At 39.2% G+C, this 17,236-nt stretch overlaps 2 protein-coding genes across 2 annotated transcripts in view; one reads left to right on the top strand and one right to left on the bottom strand.

Annotated features, from left to right (window-relative positions):
• LOC143298315 (SWI/SNF-related matrix-associated actin-dependent regulator of chromatin subfamily A containing DEAD/H box 1-like) overlaps positions 1–7,188 on the top strand; it is a 26,614-nt gene extending 19,426 nt beyond the window's left edge. The window contains 6 exon segments of the mRNA XM_076611150.1: positions 758–853; positions 2,187–2,305; positions 3,366–3,516; positions 3,518–3,549; positions 3,969–4,075; positions 5,635–7,188. Coding sequence (XP_076467265.1) covers positions 758–853; positions 2,187–2,305; positions 3,366–3,516; positions 3,518–3,549; positions 3,969–4,075; positions 5,635–5,786 — 657 coding nt within the window. The 3' untranslated portion in view covers positions 5,787–7,188.
• Positions 6,698–17,236, bottom strand: LOC143298316 (charged multivesicular body protein 2a-like). The gene is made up of 6 exons (XM_076611151.1): positions 17,082–17,236; positions 15,819–16,002; positions 15,006–15,185; positions 12,020–12,150; positions 11,504–11,565; positions 6,698–10,135 (listed from the first exon to the last, which is right to left on the bottom strand). The coding sequence occupies exons 2-6, from the start codon at positions 15,990–15,992 to the stop codon at positions 10,005–10,007; spliced, it is 678 nt and encodes a 225-aa protein (XP_076467266.1). The 5' UTR covers positions 15,993–16,002; positions 17,082–17,236; the 3' UTR covers positions 6,698–10,004.

Below are 17,236 nucleotides of genomic sequence, written 5' to 3'. Positions count from 1 at the left end.
TTTGTTTTGCCCTTGATTTTTTTTTTTTTTTACAATTTTTTTGTTTGTGTAAAAAATGTACATTGATGCTTTTTATTTTGTTGCCTCATTCATCATAATTCTATGGGGTCGCGGGCTCTCTCTGACGCTGTTTTCTCTAATCAAATCTGCATTGCTATGCACCAGATGCAGGCATACCTTCAGTCATGATTGTTTAGATTTCTGAGCCAAGAAGGAAATGGACAGCAAAGAAGGGAAAGGGATTACGGGAAGGGAGGGAAGGGGGCACATCTGTAAGGCGAAGGGAAACAACTCTTCATCATGGATTATGTCAGACTGAAGTTCTGATGCACCCTTGTCAATCTTTTTTTGAATTCATTCTAGAATTTTTTTGTTGTTGAAAATCCCAGGGACCAGTTTGATAAACAAACAGTGCATCCTTTCCATTTTTGAAGCATCATGGATGCTTATTTATTTGTTGATTGTTGTGTATCAAATATGAGACCATGGCTGTGAAAAGAGGAATGTCAGTTTCATCATTAATGAGCCTTGGAGGGTTGATAAAGTTACAGTTTGTAATGATTAAACAATAGTCTGCTTATCTTGATATTTTGTTTGGCAAGGGTCTCCGGAATTTATGTTTCAGTGTCCTAGCGCTGCTTGGATATATAACACACCGAATTTGATATTAAAAATGTTCCAATCCTACAAGGATATAGTACACTGAGTATTTATGAGACAGCTATCTGGCTTCATTGTGTGTTTTTGATGTGTACAGAAACAGATTGGGAAATATGAGCTGGATCCATCATGGATCAGAAAGTCTGGAAAGTTCCACGTACTGGATTCCCTTCTGCACACCATGAAACAACAGGTAGGGTGTTTTCTGTTATACAGTATCAGTGGTAGTATTTGTATTTCTTTTTATCACAACAGATTTCTCTGTGTGAAATTCGGGCTGCTCTCCCCAGGGAGAGCGCGTCGCTACACTACAGCGCCACCCTTTTTTTTTCTTTTTTTTTTTTTTTTTTTCCTGCGTGCAGTTTTATTTGTTTTTCCTATCGCAGTGGATTTTTCTACAGAATTTTGCCAGGAACAACCCTTTTGTTGCCGTGGGTTCTTTTACCTGCGCTAAGTGCATGCTGCACACGGGACCTCGGTTTATCGTCTCATCCGAAAGACTAGCGTCCAGACCACCACTCAGGGTCTAGTGGAGGGGGAGAAGATATTGGCGGCTGAGCCGTGATTCGAACCAGCGTGCTCAGATTCTCTCGCTTCCTAGGCGGACGCGTTACCTCTAGGCCATCACTCCACATAGTAGTAGTAACAGTGGGGACTAGATTGTGTGGTCTTTTAGCCCTTGTGTAATTCTCCATATTTGACCAAATAGTCTGTGAAATGTAGCTTCATTTTCTGGTGGTTTCAGTTACATTATATATGCATGTTTCACATATGTGTAATAGACAACATGAAAATGATAACAAAAAACTATGATATATGATTTCATAGGTTAGAATGGACAGGAAGGCTGTGTGAATGTCATTGCTTTGGTATAATCTGTTACTGTTAAAACACTCCAATACTATTATTTTTGCAATGTAATGTCCAAAATTTTATGATATATGTGGAAATTCCATGAAGGCAATTTTTGTTTTTGTTGTTGTAAATCTCTGAAAGTGAGGTAGGAAAAATTCTGAAAGATGGGGAAAATTGCTAACTGATGTTTTGTTTTCTGTATCTTATCAAATTCAAAGTCATGTGTTAGGCTGACTTTTAAATCATTCTGGTACTTGCTAAATCACCAAACAAACATACTCAGTTGATTTCAAAAGTTTTATGATTTACATTACTGATGGAATGTGTATCCTTAATGTAAAAAGTTTTATTCTCTATATTACTGAAAGCATGTGTTGTTGTTCATCTTCCGTGTCCCAACAGGGGCCAACAGATGATTTTTTCTTGATTCATGATTGTTGTGTGTGTTTGTGGTGGAGTGTGTGTGGTACATTTGTAGGTAAGTGTGTTTGTATGTGTTTGGGTTGTGTTTTTTTGTGTGTGTGTGTATGTGTGTGCCTGTGTGTATATATGTATGCTGGCATACATTTGCATGCATGTGTTTCTGTGTATGTGTGTGTGCATGAGCGCATTCTCATGTGTGTGTGTGTGAGTGGTATATACTATATGTGTGTGTGTGTGTGTGTCTGCAGAAGGACAGAGTACTGATTTTCAGCCAGTTCACCATGATGCTGGACATCATAGAGGTGTACCTCAAACAGAAGGACATCAGCTACCTGCGTCTGGATGGCAGTACCCCCGTCACAGACAGGTCAGCTCAGTGTCAGATCACATTCCTTATAGCCCAGCAAAGTGGCCATTTCAGGGCTGAGACTACCTGTCAGTTCTTAAAGCCAGTCAAAGAAAAACCAGTCAGTCAGGGTTATGTTGATTATAGCCCAGCTGGCTGTAAGGGCCATTGAAGGGCTGACTACCCGCTAGTTAAAACCTGTCAAAGAGAAGCCAAATCAAATTTAAAGCCCAGCCAGCTGCATGGTGGTCAGTTCAGGACTGGGACTACCTGTCAGCTTTTAGAACCAGTCAAAAGGACAACAAAGAAATATGTTTAAAGGTGAAGTAAAATGACATTTAAAAGACATGTTCACTCACATTTCATTTAGCCTGTGTAAAATTTTAATACAGTCTTAAAGATTGCTCAGATCCCATCTGTAAAAACAAATCATTGTGCAACATCATGAGAAGTTCGTAAGTTGTGGGTTGAGTTCTGGAAAGCAAAGAGTCCTTTTCTGATCCAGTACAGTTTTGTTTGTTTCATTTTTCTTGAATGTAAATGTTCATTTTGTTTTTGTCTTGCACTGACTGTTACTGAAAGAAAAATCAGTGGAGCAGTTGACGAGCAACATTTGAGTCGAACTTTGACAGCAGGCACAGAATTATTTATTGTATTTTGTTGTTTGTAAGTATACATTTGCTTCATTCATGAACTGGTAAACAAGACTTGAAAGAAAGGAGTGCAGTGAGAGATATATACATTAAAAAAAAAAAAAAAAATCTATCATTTGAAAGGATGAGAGAGGTGCGTGTTGGAATGGATTTTTTTTCCTAAAGGACTTTTTATTAGATTAAGTTTAAAACTCTCATAAGAAAAAAAAAAACGCACATGTGACTGACTCAAGGTTATAATTAATTTTTAATAATGAACTGTCTCATTCTCTGTTAATGATTTGGGCAGGCAAAACTGATTCACAAGTTCAACAGGGACCTGGTCTGTTGTCAAGTGTGAAACTCTGATGAGAAAAAAGTAGAGTGACTGACTGAAGGGGTATCATAATCTTTGACATGAACTCACTCCCTGTTAAATGTGTGGGCAGGCAACGACTGATTGACGAGTTCAACGAGGACCCAGACATCTTCATCTTCCTGCTGTCGACGAGAGCTGGGGGTCTGGGGATCAACCTCACGTCTGCCAACACCATCATCCTGCACGACATTGACTTCAATCCCTACAATGACAAACAGGCCTGAGGACAGGTGCCACCGCATGGGGCAGAAAAGGTGGTAAGGTTTGCATGCAGATACTTCCTACACATGTTCATGGGCTACTAGTAAGGCTTCCATACAAGCACTGCATATTCATGTTCATGGGCAGTTAGGCTTGTGTGCAAACACTGCACATGTTCATTGGCAGTGAAGCTTACATGCAAGTACTACACATGCATGTTCATGGGTAATAAAGCTTGCATGTATGCACTACACATACATTTTCATGGAAGGTAATGCTTGCAAGCCTGCACTATACTTAAATGTTCATGGAAGTAACTCTTGTGTGGAAGTATGTTGGTGAACATACCTGTTCATGGGAACAACAGGCAAAACTTTGTGATGTTAGACTTGGATTTAAACCAAAGAAAAAGAGAAGAAAAGGCTCTCATGTGCATATGTTGATGTGGCATTGGTTGGTGTTCTGTGTCAAGGCCAGTGAAAATAATTCGCCTCATTTCTGAGAACACGGTGGAGGAAGGTATGCTGAGATGTGCCAAGGCCAAACTGCGTCTGGAGCAAGATGTCACCACGGCCAATGGTAAGAGAAAATGGAAGGGTGTCTGTCTGTGCAGTGACATGAAAAAGTGATCAGTTCAACTCTACATGTCAGGCAATTTACAAAGCAGCTTCCCCATAAAAACAACAGCCTTTTTATACAGATGAGGTGGAAAAAATCATCAATAGAAATACATAAGTTGACAGATATTGAAATTTTATGGCTGTGTTTACAACATACAAATATGGGGATTTTTATTATATTCCCTGTTTGATTGAATATACTTACCTTATCAGGCTGGTGAAAATTAGGCCTATCATTTTCAAACTGGTTGGCCTAGTTTGTACCAATTTGACGGGGTACAGTATATGATACCAAACTGGTGATAGAAAAGAAAATACAATTCTGCATAAACTGTTCGACTCGTGATAAGAAAATGATGGAAACATTGTCATTATCACTTGCATCTCTGCCTGTGCTTGCATTCCTATTTTCCTGACAATTCTGAATCAGACACTTACAATCAGGATTGTCCAAAGTGTCAGAAGTTCCATGTATCATTTTCTTCAGTGTCAGAGTGAAGAGCTTGAATTATTTCATTAGCAATATTAGTAAAATTTCAAATTAGTTTGCCTTGTTTGTACTGTCAATCTCCACATGAAAGTCTAAAAATTTGGAAATGCTGAAGATAATGACATGAAATGATTCAGGGACAGAACCAGAAAATAAAAATGGACAGAGGTGCACATCATGTTGATAATTCTTTTTTTTTTTAAAGTGTCATTCTTTGATATAAATTATCATTAGAATATACATGCATACACATACACACCACACACTCCTTTGCTGTTATTGTGGCTCTGAAGCGGATTCAGATTAACTCTTTTGTCACTGTGTTTCTGTGTGGAAAACGATCCCCAGGCCAAATATTTTAGATTGGATGCTCTCAGTCACACAGTTTAGTTCATGTGAGACAACACAGTGGTATTTTTCACTTCAAAGGGGGGAAGGTCAGTCAGTGTCCTTTTCTGTGGGAGGTTGACTGCAGCTGTCAAGCTTTGTTGTAATGTGAAAAACAGTCTGTTTTACGTAACCCCTCAGTGTCGACCAAAGTCACCTGTGGTGGTGAACTGTCCAGTTGACAAAACTTGTCTGTGGTGGTGATAGAGTTAAACAGATTTGAAAGGGGGGAAACTAAACCCACTTTTTAATGATAGTTATAGACTTATACAATGTGCTCTAGCTTCTTAGTACAGGGGCCCAGAGCACTAACAGTTAGCATCATTATTTGGGGATGTGGGTGGAGGGGGCAAATGGTAGCCAAAATTAACACATAGAATATTATAATGAAGACTTTCGAACAAGTGTATGTGTCAATGACAAAGCACACACGCACACTTGCATGCACGCATGCATGCGCAAACACACACACAAGCACACAGAACGGGAGAAGAGGGGGAAATTCAGCAGGCAGATATGTGTAAACACCTTAATTTTTTTTGTCATTTATTTAAGTAGTATTTACTGGGTTCAGAGGGATGGATGTCAAACAAAAATGAGCATGATGGAAACATTTTTATAAATATTTTCAATGTGAGCAGAGGAGTCTGACGAGACACAGGCGGATGTTGCCCTGTTATTACGAGAAGCCATCAGCAAGGCCAAGAATGGTGCCCCTTCCAGTCCCGACACCACCACCACCACTCCAGCAGCCCTGTCATCAGCATGCGCCTCTTCCAACTCCGTCTCTTGACAACAGTGTTGACATTTAGGGATTCTTGGGTTTCTGGGCGACCAAAAATATGTTTTTTGTCATGTGTTTCCCCATTCCTTTTCCCATTTTGTGTTGTTTTTGTTTTGAATATATATATATATAATTTTCTTTTAGCTAGGAATTATCAAGTGACAGTGTTTTGTTTATGGATTCCACTTTCACAGAAACTGAGAAGTGAAGACATCAGTTTCCTCATTTGACCACCAGCCACCTGTGTGGTTTGCAGACTGTACAGTTATAAGTGTTACATTTTGTGTAGGAAAATTATCATTTATTTTGGGTCAAGTAAAAACTGTGTCGTTGTTGTCTTGCTTCTATGTTGTACATTTGTTTTGAAGCACAGTTGATTTGTGAACTTCTGTCATTTAACTGTGAAATGTGTTTGACCTGTGTCGTTTTATTTCGTATGGTGAAAGGCAAAGGTTCAGCAAACATCTGTATCCTTCAGAAGCATCAGCCATGTTATGAAATGAAGAATGTTCTGGAATATAGCACCTGTGTCTAGTTTTAAGAGACCTTGATGGTCAGATACATGTATTGATGAATAAAATTGGTTGACAAAGTAGACAACAAAATGCTATTTTTATTTTTGAGTGGAAATTGGGTGAAAGGTTTTGTACATAGTGTTATTACCAGTTTTATTTTACCCTCTTCGTTTTTATTTTGTGGTGGTGAAGGCTGAAGAATCTTTTCACACTGCTGGAGCTCCCAATCAAGCAGAAATGGAAGAAAGTCTAGAAATAACATTTCAGATTTATTGGATTAGAGAAAAAGAAGAAAAAAAGAATGTATTTCACAGTGAACATTTTTGACAATTAAACAAAAGCACTATTCTGTACAATATTACAATAAAATTGCGCTTTGTTGTGTGTAAACAAAAAATATTTACATTTATTTTTCTTCTTTTTTTTTGAAAAGCTGTTTGGACTTTATATCATTCGTCTATGTTTTTACTTCTTTTACAATGCTGTTGAAATGTTAATCAAGCAATGTTAATCAAGTGATTCAGGTTTTATGGTGGTTACCAAGAAAACTGGAAGCACTGTCATTGAAGTACGGTTATGAGAGATTTAATGACTGTATAAAGAAAATATTATTGGAGACCATAAAGCCCATGAGACCCACACACAATATACACCAAAACAGATCAGTATAAAATAACACACAAAAGAGGTGCAGATGTGAAATGAAAGTTACTATCAAAGCATGTGGTAACTGAAATGGAGATTACATTGGATGGTTTTGTGATATAATGGTTTTATAAACTGCTTTACAGTTTCATGTAAGCTTTGCATCACAGATCACATACAATCTTTTTTTCATTCCACAGTGACTAACATCTGGATGTTCGGATCAATCATTAAAAAAGAAAAAAAAAGAAGCAAAACAATATACAACTCTATAGTATATATAGCAATATCAAACTGACATCTGAACCAGAGTCCGCACTTTTGTTTGACTGAAACAAGATGCCATGCACATAAAAAGGATTAATCTTGAGTATCTCTGGCTGTCTTGATTTGATCAAAACACACATTTCACCCCCAGATCTAAACTAACTGCAGCTAAATAGTGATTTGTGATATTATTGGCTGATGAAATTTCAACAAAAAGACAACAACAGGCACTGTATATTGTCAACACTGGTATCTATGTTGTGAAAAGCGATTAATGTGTGCGGCAGTTCATGGCTTTTCTTACAATAAATTATACAACATATGCTTGTCTTTCCAAACGCAAATTCATTAGTCAAGTCTGATGTGTATCTCGTGTAACTCTTGGGACTTGTAATCCTCGTATGGCTGTGGCTAGTGCTTTGATGTTTTATTAGTCCCCAGGGTTTGGAAAAAGTTCCTCACTTAGATTATGTTCACAGTGTCAAGTAGTGTGTTCTTCACTTTTCCTGTTTTGTGTGCAATGAATGAGAAAGCCTAAAGACATGTGAATCAGTCCTCTCGAAGACACGTTTTCAGCAATTTTCATCTGGATTCTAACCCAGTTCACCTCACTTTTCTCCAACACAGTACATTTTCAGAGGTTTTATCTTGTTGATGAAATACTAGATTGTTCTTTTGACTTGCACAGTTTTGGTGATACAGAAGATGAACCTGTCCTGTCTCCTGCTATTCCTTACATAATAACATGTGCCCCCACTGACCTGTAACATTTGTCATTAACTACCATCTCAAACAGTATTTTTAACTTGAAACAGAACACTGTAGTGGTCAGACCCACACAAACAAATGCTGGACATTTTCTTCACAGACCCATTTATTTTTTGTAAAACTCTGCAAGTACTAGAGCACATTACACAAATGATATATACAGTAGTATTTACAAAATACATTTATTAAAAATAGACTGTGACATGTGATGATGCAAATTAGGGTGTAACTTGTTACACACACTGTAACAACCAAGCAAGCAGGCACTGAACACCATCTGAAAGTACACCGATGCATGACCTGCCCCAGTCGCACCATCAAAACTCCATGACCCACTCATTCAGCTGACTTGTTTGTATTCAGATGCAACCAAACAGCATGTTCATCATGAAAGTGTGATGTTCTGAGTCCAAATACAAGTGATTTCATGGCATTGCCAAAAGTATTCTCAAAACATTGACAATTTATAGACTCAACTGAAACTGTCCTCAGGAAATAAGATGGTCTGTACCAATTTTGCATACCTATATTCACAGACTGGGAGTGGGGAGATAAAATTTAAACAGCATTTCAGACACAGTCACAGTGATAGCTTCCTTTACAGGCAGCATTACAGAGACGAGCAGCTAGAGCTTCATTCCAGTACTTGAAAATATAAATTTAATGTCCAATACATAGACATTTTGAAATAGGACACCTAAATCTAATCTTAAGCATTCATCTTTTCTTTTTTTCCCCAAAGCCACTTTTTAAAATGCTGATCAATAGATTAAAAACATGTATTAGTCATGGGGGTGTGATTCTGAACATTTTGCCAGGCTCAAAGCCAAATGGATGACTGATTAGTAATGGGGTTTACATACACTAAATATGGGAATTAAAAGCATTGGTAATCATGATAGGAATATCAAAAAACATACAGTGAAAACTTAACACTTTTTTTTTCAAAAGTGAATCAGAAATATTCTCTGACTCCCTGTCTTGCATCCAGTTAAGATTTTCTTCACAAATTCCCAGTATTTTTATATTCAACATAAGCTTTGCCTGTGTGGCATTTGTGGTCTTGCAGAACTTGGAAAAAAAAAGAAGAAAAAAAAAAAAGAAGCTTGTACTCAGTTCATGTCCTGAAACTGTGAGAATTATAAAACATATTGAGGAGGAAATTTTTACCCAACATTGTATTTTGATTCAACTTTGCTAGTATTTATGCCCACTGTCTTTTCAAACTTCATTTTTCAATGCGCTCTCTATTGGCTTTTCATATTCTCCACTTGTTTCCACTCTGAAGTTTATCAGTTTAAAAATATAATGGATGATGAAGATCCTGTCTCCATAACAACAGGTGATATTGCTGAAAAGGTAGAGACACGAAGGCAAGTAAATGTGTGTACAACAGAAACAGACAAAGGAAGAAACTGAGAACAGAACCTCCACAGAGCAAACAATGAAAATAGAGGACTATGAACAAACACACACATAAATAAATAAAAATACATGCTATACATTTTTTCCCCCTTTAGAACACATGATGTTAACTGATGTCTCCAATACTCTCTTCAATATAGTCCTAGCATATCATTCAGTACTTTTGCTTTCCATAATCCTTGTTCTTGAAGGCTATGTGTCCAGCATGCATATGCATTTGTGTCCAAACCTTCAATAAAAGTCTGGATGTTCGAGTGTTCATGCATGCTTATGTGACTCTGTGTATGACTGGATGTGGTTCTACACATGCTCTCACTTACGTGTATGTCATGCAGATATCTGTCATCAGTCTACCTGTGTTTGCATGTTTATTTTCAAGCAAAGCATGACATGCATCCATGACCAGCAGACATCTGACAGTCCAGTTGATCGAGCTGACAGCCTGATGGTTTGGCAAATATCTTCACTGCCACCACTGCTACAAAGAGCAACTTATAACACACGTCTCAGTCATGCTGCTAAACAGTCTTTTCACTTTAAAATGGTCCTTTACACTGCACCGCCTTCTACCACCTTCCAGAAGCAGGGTTTGTGCCATGAGGGTGGTTTACTGCCGTCGCAGATTGTCCAGTCTTGCCTCCAGATCAGCATCGGCATCTCCTTCAGCTGCTGCAGCGGCTGGCTGTTTGGCGGCTGCTGCTCCTTTCGCCGACAGAGACTGGCCCGTCCCTGGCAGACCTGTCAACAGTGGTGAAAAGTCACCGTGTCAGCAGGTGTTAACAATCACAGGTGTGTTTTTGTTACTACCTTTTCCAGTCAGAAAAAAAGGATAAGGTCTTCTGTGTCTATCTAACACAAAAAAAGAAAAACAGACCAAAATCCAGGGCTGGATTTAGCATTTTGTTTAGCATTAACTGTCCCAAATCTACAAGAGGAGGAAATTCCAAATGCTAAGCAAACTTGTGCTGCTAAGATCGCTCATGCAACTATGCCCTGCAGAGCCTGTCTGTCAGAAATTATCACAAGCCATCAGTTCTATCTCAGTCTTTTCAACCAGTTTAAACAATGAAATGAAAGTGAAAAGGTACTCTGGAAACCACTGGTCTGATTAAGAACTGCTGAAAGCCTGGACGAATCAGTGAATCAAGTGACTCCAGTGCGTGAGCTTCTCCTCAGGTCCTCCTTGAGGAAGGCGGAGTATTTTGGTTAAAGGTCCCACAACCTTTTATGGCCATCAGCGCAGCGAACTGACACACACTGTGTCCAGGGCTTGGCATTGTAAGGTGGGGCCCAGTCCTATCCTTCCACAACTTCCTCAACCAAAGTCACTATCTATTCACAGGTGCAGTGTTTACTTAAAACCAAAACCAAATTGTCATTTGGCACTTGTGTCAGACTTGCCAACCCTGGCTGTCAACAGCAGATAAAGTCTTAAATGTACCAAGAAACAGCTGTCCAACCTGGTGAATTACCTCCTGTTTACCAGAGAAATCATTGGTTTGGAAAGACTGAACTTCAACAACTTCAACATGGCTGAAACGCTCATGCCAAGTAACAGAAGGAAATGTGTGCCATATTTAATTGGCAATCATGCACTTATGCTTCCTCTTCAGTAAAAACATGCACTTGCACATGAAATGTGCTGAAAACATATCATTATGAACAATAAACCTGGAACATTGCAGAACTGGTGCTTGCACACAAAAATAAATAACTTGGCCAAACACCATCTCAAACATCAAAACTCCAGAAAAGAACCTCGATGCTGGACATGACCACTGAGAAAGATGGTGATGCATAGGACTGGTCCTTAGAATGCCACTGGAAGCAATTCCAAGAGTAGCCCCGAAATGGACACCAGGATGGAAAAAGATTGCAAGGAAGACCAAGGGAGACATTGGGCAGAAGGGGTTAAGTATTTGTATACTCTAAATCAGTAATCAGCTCCTTTTTGGTATCCATATAGGAATTACTAAAAATGACAAACAGCAAGTTTGCATTGTAACACACATACAAACACACACCTGAAATGGCAACTGAATCAGTGCGGTTTCACTGATTCATATTTGTACACATGTATGCCAACAACAGTACAATCATACAAACCTGAAAGCTCATCTGCCATCTGCAATCCCAGCTCATCCAACACTTGGGCAACAACTGCTTCACTGGGAAACAAGAAAACAAAAACAAAAAACTAAGGCGTCTTTGTGAAGAATTTTTTTTCACAATGATCAAACAAAACATTATACTTGCTTCAGGACTTCTGTTAAGAAATTATTATGCATATTTCTGTTGTGAGTTATGGAACAAAGAAAGGTGAAAGCTCCCACTTGAGATTAAAATTCTGTTAACAGTATTCTTCATGAAAAAAATATAATTATCTGACCAGTTCCTTTTACAGAAAGACTTTTCATGTCAGAGGCTGCTCACTTTATTTACAAATCTAAGGTCCCTACCCCCTCTCTCTCTCTCATAGTCACACACACACACAGGAACACTTGACCAGTACTAAGACATTCGCTACCTGGATATAACACACATCGCTATCCTGTAACAGAACAGCCAGCAAGGTGGAAACACAATTTTAAACATATAATTGCAGAACCTTTCCATACACACCTTTCTTCCTCATCTTCTTCATCACCAAGGGCATCATCAATTGCGTCACTCATCATTTCTTCCTTCATGTCCATGATTTCTGACTGTTTTTCGAACTCCATCATGATTTTCTGGATCTGAGGTAGCTTCAGCTGTCAAAACAGAAAACCAAATGATCGTATGAAATGAAAACAAATCTTAACATTACTTATGATTCCATGAGCAAATACTACTAATACTACTACTATTTCTACTATTATTATTATTACTACTACTAACGATAATAATAAAGTATACCTAGTACAATACATCTTACTTTAATGTGTCCAAAAGCCCTGGCATTACACATCATTTACAGAACCAGATGGAGGTAAGTTCTGCTACTGTTAATTCAAAATTTTCCTGAAACAGCCCTTAAAAAAATTCTTTTCTTTTTCTTTTTTTTTGGGGGGGGGCGGGGGGGGGGGGGCCTTGGGGAGTGGTGGACAGGTTCATACCTTTTCAATAACCTCTAATCTGCTAAAGTTCATTCCTATTAGACTTTAGATACAATATTTGGCCGTATACTGATACAGAAAAATTAAGACCAGTCTGATTTGATTGAGACAGGATTTGTTTATCACTATAAATAAAGGTAAATGCTAGATAGTTGCTAGATGGGTGTTATCAACATCTACCATCCTGCCTGATTTTGTTTTATGAAAATGCCAATGTTAAAGTTCTCAATTATTTCTCTCTCTCTCTCTCTCTCTCACGCACACAGAGACAAATTCACAGGCTCCTTATTCTACATTTGAGATGCAGCTACCATGTCCACTCATGTCTATGGATGGGCTTATAAGTATACTTATTTTACCCTGCCATTTAATTAACCAAACTCTTATTTCAGGAGTGTGCATGCACAATATGTTCATGTTTCCATAATCCACTAAACAATGATGTTTCCATAACCCACCAAACAGTGATGTTTCCATAACCCACTATACAATGATGTTTCTGTAACTCACCAAACAATGATTTTGATTTTTCCACAATCCACCAAACAATGATTATGTTTCTATTTAACCCACCAAAAATGATTTTTCAGTACCTTCTAAACAATGATGTTTCCATAATCCATCAATGATATTTCCATAACCCACCAAACAATGATTATGATGTTTCCATAATCCACAAGTAATGTTTCCATAACCCACTTAACAATGACACAGATTATGTGATCAAATGGTGTCAAGCAAGGCTGCGTCCTGGCTCCAACACTGTTCAGCCTCATGTTCTCTGCAATGCTTACTGATGCCTTCAGAGATGGCGATGTTGGAATTGGTACCGAACAGATGGCAAGCTGTTTAACCTCAGAAGGTTTCAAGCAAAAACGAAGGTCATGACAGACATCATCAGAGACTTTTTGTATGCTGATGATTGTGCCCTCAACGCTGGATTTGAAGCTGACATGCAACTCAGCGTTGACAAGTTTGCCACAGCCAGCAGGAACTTCGGCCTTACCATCAGCACGAGGAAAACTGAAGTTCTCCATCAGCCAGCCCCAGGGAAACCCCACGTTGAGCCCAGCATCACAGTCAACGGTCAGAGACTCAGTGCGGTGGAGCGGTTCACATACCTTGGCAACACACTGTCACGAAATGCGACCATCGACGATGAAGTGAACGTCAGGATTGCAAGAGCAAGCGCAACCTTTGGTAGACTCTATGCAAATGTCTGGAACAGAAGAGGCATTAGTCTTGAGACCAAGCTAAAGGTCTACAGAGCAGTAGTTCTCCCCACACTACTGTACGCCTGCGAAACTTGGACAGTGTACCAACGACACGCCAAGAAGCTGAACCACTTCCACACACAACATGCCTCAAGAAGGTAATGAACATCAAGTGGCAAGACAGGACCCCAGACACGGAGGTGCTTGCAAAAGCCACCCTTCCCAGCATCTTCACCATCCTGATCCAGTCCCAGCTTCGCTGGGCTGGACACGTGGCGCGCATGCCAGACCATCGGCTGCCCAAAAGGCTCTTCTATGGCGAGCAGCAACAAGGGAAGAGACCACACGGAGGTCAGAAGAAGCGCTTCAGAGATACTCTGAAAGTCTCTTTGAAAGCGTTTGATATCAACCCTGACTCCTGGGAGGAATCTGCAGTGGGCCGTGACAAATGGCGCGCTGCTGTGCACAAAGGCGCCAAGTTGTGCGAGGCCAACAGGACTGCTGCAGCTGTTCAGAAGAGGCAGGCCAGAAAGTCACGGGCAAACAAGCTCCCTGACAATGATATGCCTGTCTTTGTCTGCCCCAACTGTCAGCGAACATTTCGTGCGCAGATTGGACTATTCAGCCATCTGCGCATTCACAAATAGATTCATGAGCATTCCTCCCCTCACCACCACCCTCCCCCCATCCCTCAGCTGGATGACAACGATGGTCATCATCGATCTCGATGGACACACACCACCACCACCATCTGATGTTCTATATATGATTATGAATACAAATGGAGGAGATTAAGCCACAAACAGATCTGCACATCTACTGTTGTCCCGAGAGACTGGAAAAAAATGTCCATACTTAACACACCAGGCATAGCCTGAATCTGATCCCAGGACTCTCAGACCGAAAGTCCAGTGCTAAAACCAATAGTCAATCATGCTTGTCATACACAGACAAATAAGATGAAGTGGTTACACAGACTAACTTTCTTTTCACACCAGATTAAAAACCAAAGCACATATAACAAGGGGATGACACTGCTTGTATTCTTGACCAGCTGTGGGGAACAGAACCCTGCACAGCGAAGTGGGGAGAAAAAAAACCCAGACAATCCTGTGTAGACCATAGCAGCTTTCCACACAATCAATTTTCATGCTATAATGTCAATTTCTTTTTTTCTTTGCCCTGAGGGCTGCAAGTAAAAAAAAAAATTTTAATTGAAAAAAATTAGTGGGGAGGGATTGCTCATTACTTCCCTATTTACAGAAAATTCATTCATTCATTCGTTATCTATCCTACCTGCTTGTTCATGGTGGCCATGGCCTTTGTGACGCCCTTCATGGCCTGAGCCATGGTGTTGTTGGCCTTCAGTGTCTGGATCTTCAGCGACACAGCCTGGATGTTGGCTCGCAGAGAGATGAACTTCTTCACGTAGCGGCGGGTGCGCACCAGGTCTTTGGCCATGATCTTCACAGCATCCTGAAGTGAAAGATTTATTCATTTGTTTATTCATCTTTGTTGCCTATCACCCATACCAACACACACAGTGATATCAGGGCTGAAATTAGTGAAAAACTAAATACAAACCCCACAGAACTTGAAAACATACATAACAACAACAAAAATTTCATGGAGAAGAAAATTAGTCACAAGTACAGTCATATTCATACACATAAACCTAGGAAATGCCTCTGGAGCTGACCAATCCATCAATTTTTCAGAAAACAATTAAATAAAACATCTGAAACAAACATAACGCACGTACAAATGCACACACACACACACATATACATACACACACACATATATATATATTATATATATTATATACCTCATAAGTGCAAAAAGTCAGGACAACATAGTGTGTATATATATATATATATATATATATTTTTTTTTTTTTTTTAGCAAAAGAGAACATGTGTGTACAACACAGTGTGTATGTGTATAAATAGTGTGAGAGAACGTGTGTGTGTGTGTGTGTGTGTGTGTGAATAATGGGCAGACATATATCATATAATGAGTACATGCTGGGAAAGAAACACTGCATCTTTTGACACTGACAGATAAGGTTGTTCGCAATATGCATATAAATGTACAATTATACCATACCATCTGTCCCTGTTTGGCCATCTTTTTAATGTCTGCGATGATTTTCTTTTCTTGCTGCTCCATCTTCTGTCGCTCACGATCAAGGTCCCGCATAGCCTTGTTCAGGGCCCTCTGGTTTTGACGCAGCATCTCCTCTGGAGTCTTTTTGCGCCCAAATAAAAATTCCAGTGGCATGATGGCTAAACTGTAAATGCAAAAAGAAAATGCATATTATTCTCAAAAGTATACATAAGTGCGTGTGTGTGTGCGTGTATGCGCGTGTGTGTGTGTGTGTTCATTTATATTTAATAAATATATAGATGTCACGAAATTTTGGGGCTTTGGCAAAATCTGGATCAGTGAATGGCTCCAGAGATACAGAAGAATCATTAGAACACACCTAAACTGGCTAAAAGTACTTCCCAATGAGAAGAGGAAAAAAGTAAACCAAAAAAGTGATTCCCTAACTTGACTTGACTTGTACGATGTTTGAGGCCCCATTAAAAGGCCTGTTTGTCGTTCTGTGGATATTAACTTTATACTCTGCAGCATGCGTGGCTGGCGTATGAGGCAACAGTTAAAGTTAAAAACCACCTAATAACAATTTGGTGAGAACTAAGGGCAGTGTTGATGCATGTGTGTGTCACTGAAACATTTTCTTCTTTTTTTTCTTGTAGTGTGTGGCCAACAGTTTGATTTGGGGCATGGAACATTGTAAGGGGCTGGGGTTCAGGGGCAGGGGCTGAACTGAGGGATGTTTGGGTGGGTTTCAAACACTTCCACAAGAAGAGAAAATGAAGGTTTGGTAGAGTCAAGAAATGTGGAGACTGAAGACGAAAAAATATTGTATTTAGGTGATAAATACTGACACAGTAACAGCAAGTATACTTTTATCTTCTTAAAAAAAAAAAAATCAAAAAAAAAAAATCATCATCATAATTATAATTACTCATTTACTGTTTCTAAAATTCAGTCGATGAAACCAAACGGCAGATAGATCAACATATATCACATGCGTACCTCCCTTGTCGGTGCTCGAATACAAAATGTGTAAATAATATCTTTCATAACACCCGATCACTGACTATGACAAATGAGTAATCTTCATGTGATGGCTGACCATTCCCTGAACCAAAAATGAAGTCAAGGAAGAACTTAGGAAGGCAGCATGCCGTTTCGACTTGGGGTTTTTTATTTTATTTTTTGGTTTGCTGAGACATTTCAAAAACTGATTATTACGATCATTGAAAACCTTGTGCCGTGACACATCCAGGTATCACTTACTGGTTTGTTTCAGAAGCAGTAGAATGTTAATCAACAGAAAATTATGATCGTCTGCTGTAGGCTCCGAGGAAGTGCTGTTGTTGTTGATGGGTAGCTGTGACGTCATAGTTATTTGCGTACTTAACCTGTCTGCTTGCCTGCAAACTTCTAGAAGG

This window comes from Babylonia areolata, chromosome 23, assembly GCF_041734735.1.
Source record: "Babylonia areolata isolate BAREFJ2019XMU chromosome 23, ASM4173473v1, whole genome shotgun sequence".
NCBI classification, from domain to species: Eukaryota; Metazoa; Mollusca; class Gastropoda; order Neogastropoda; family Buccinidae; genus Babylonia; species Babylonia areolata.
The sequence above is the reverse complement of the archived record's forward strand: the minus strand, read 5'-3'. Positions and strand labels throughout refer to the sequence as shown.

Bases quoted from the DNA above. Each gene is read 5' to 3' on its own strand.
- LOC143298316 (XM_076611151.1), bottom strand. From the start codon at position 15,992: ATGCCACTGGAATTTTTATTTGGGCGCAAAAAGACTCCAGAGGAGATG. The intron at 15,186-15,818 runs GTATGGTATAAT...CTTTCACTTCAG, and splicing joins TGGCCAAACAGGGACAGATG to GATGCTGTGAAGATCATGGC. The intron at 10,136-11,503 runs GTTTGTATGATT...CACTGTTGACAG, and splicing joins GATGGCAGATGAGCTTTCAG to GTCTGCCAGGGACGGGCCAG.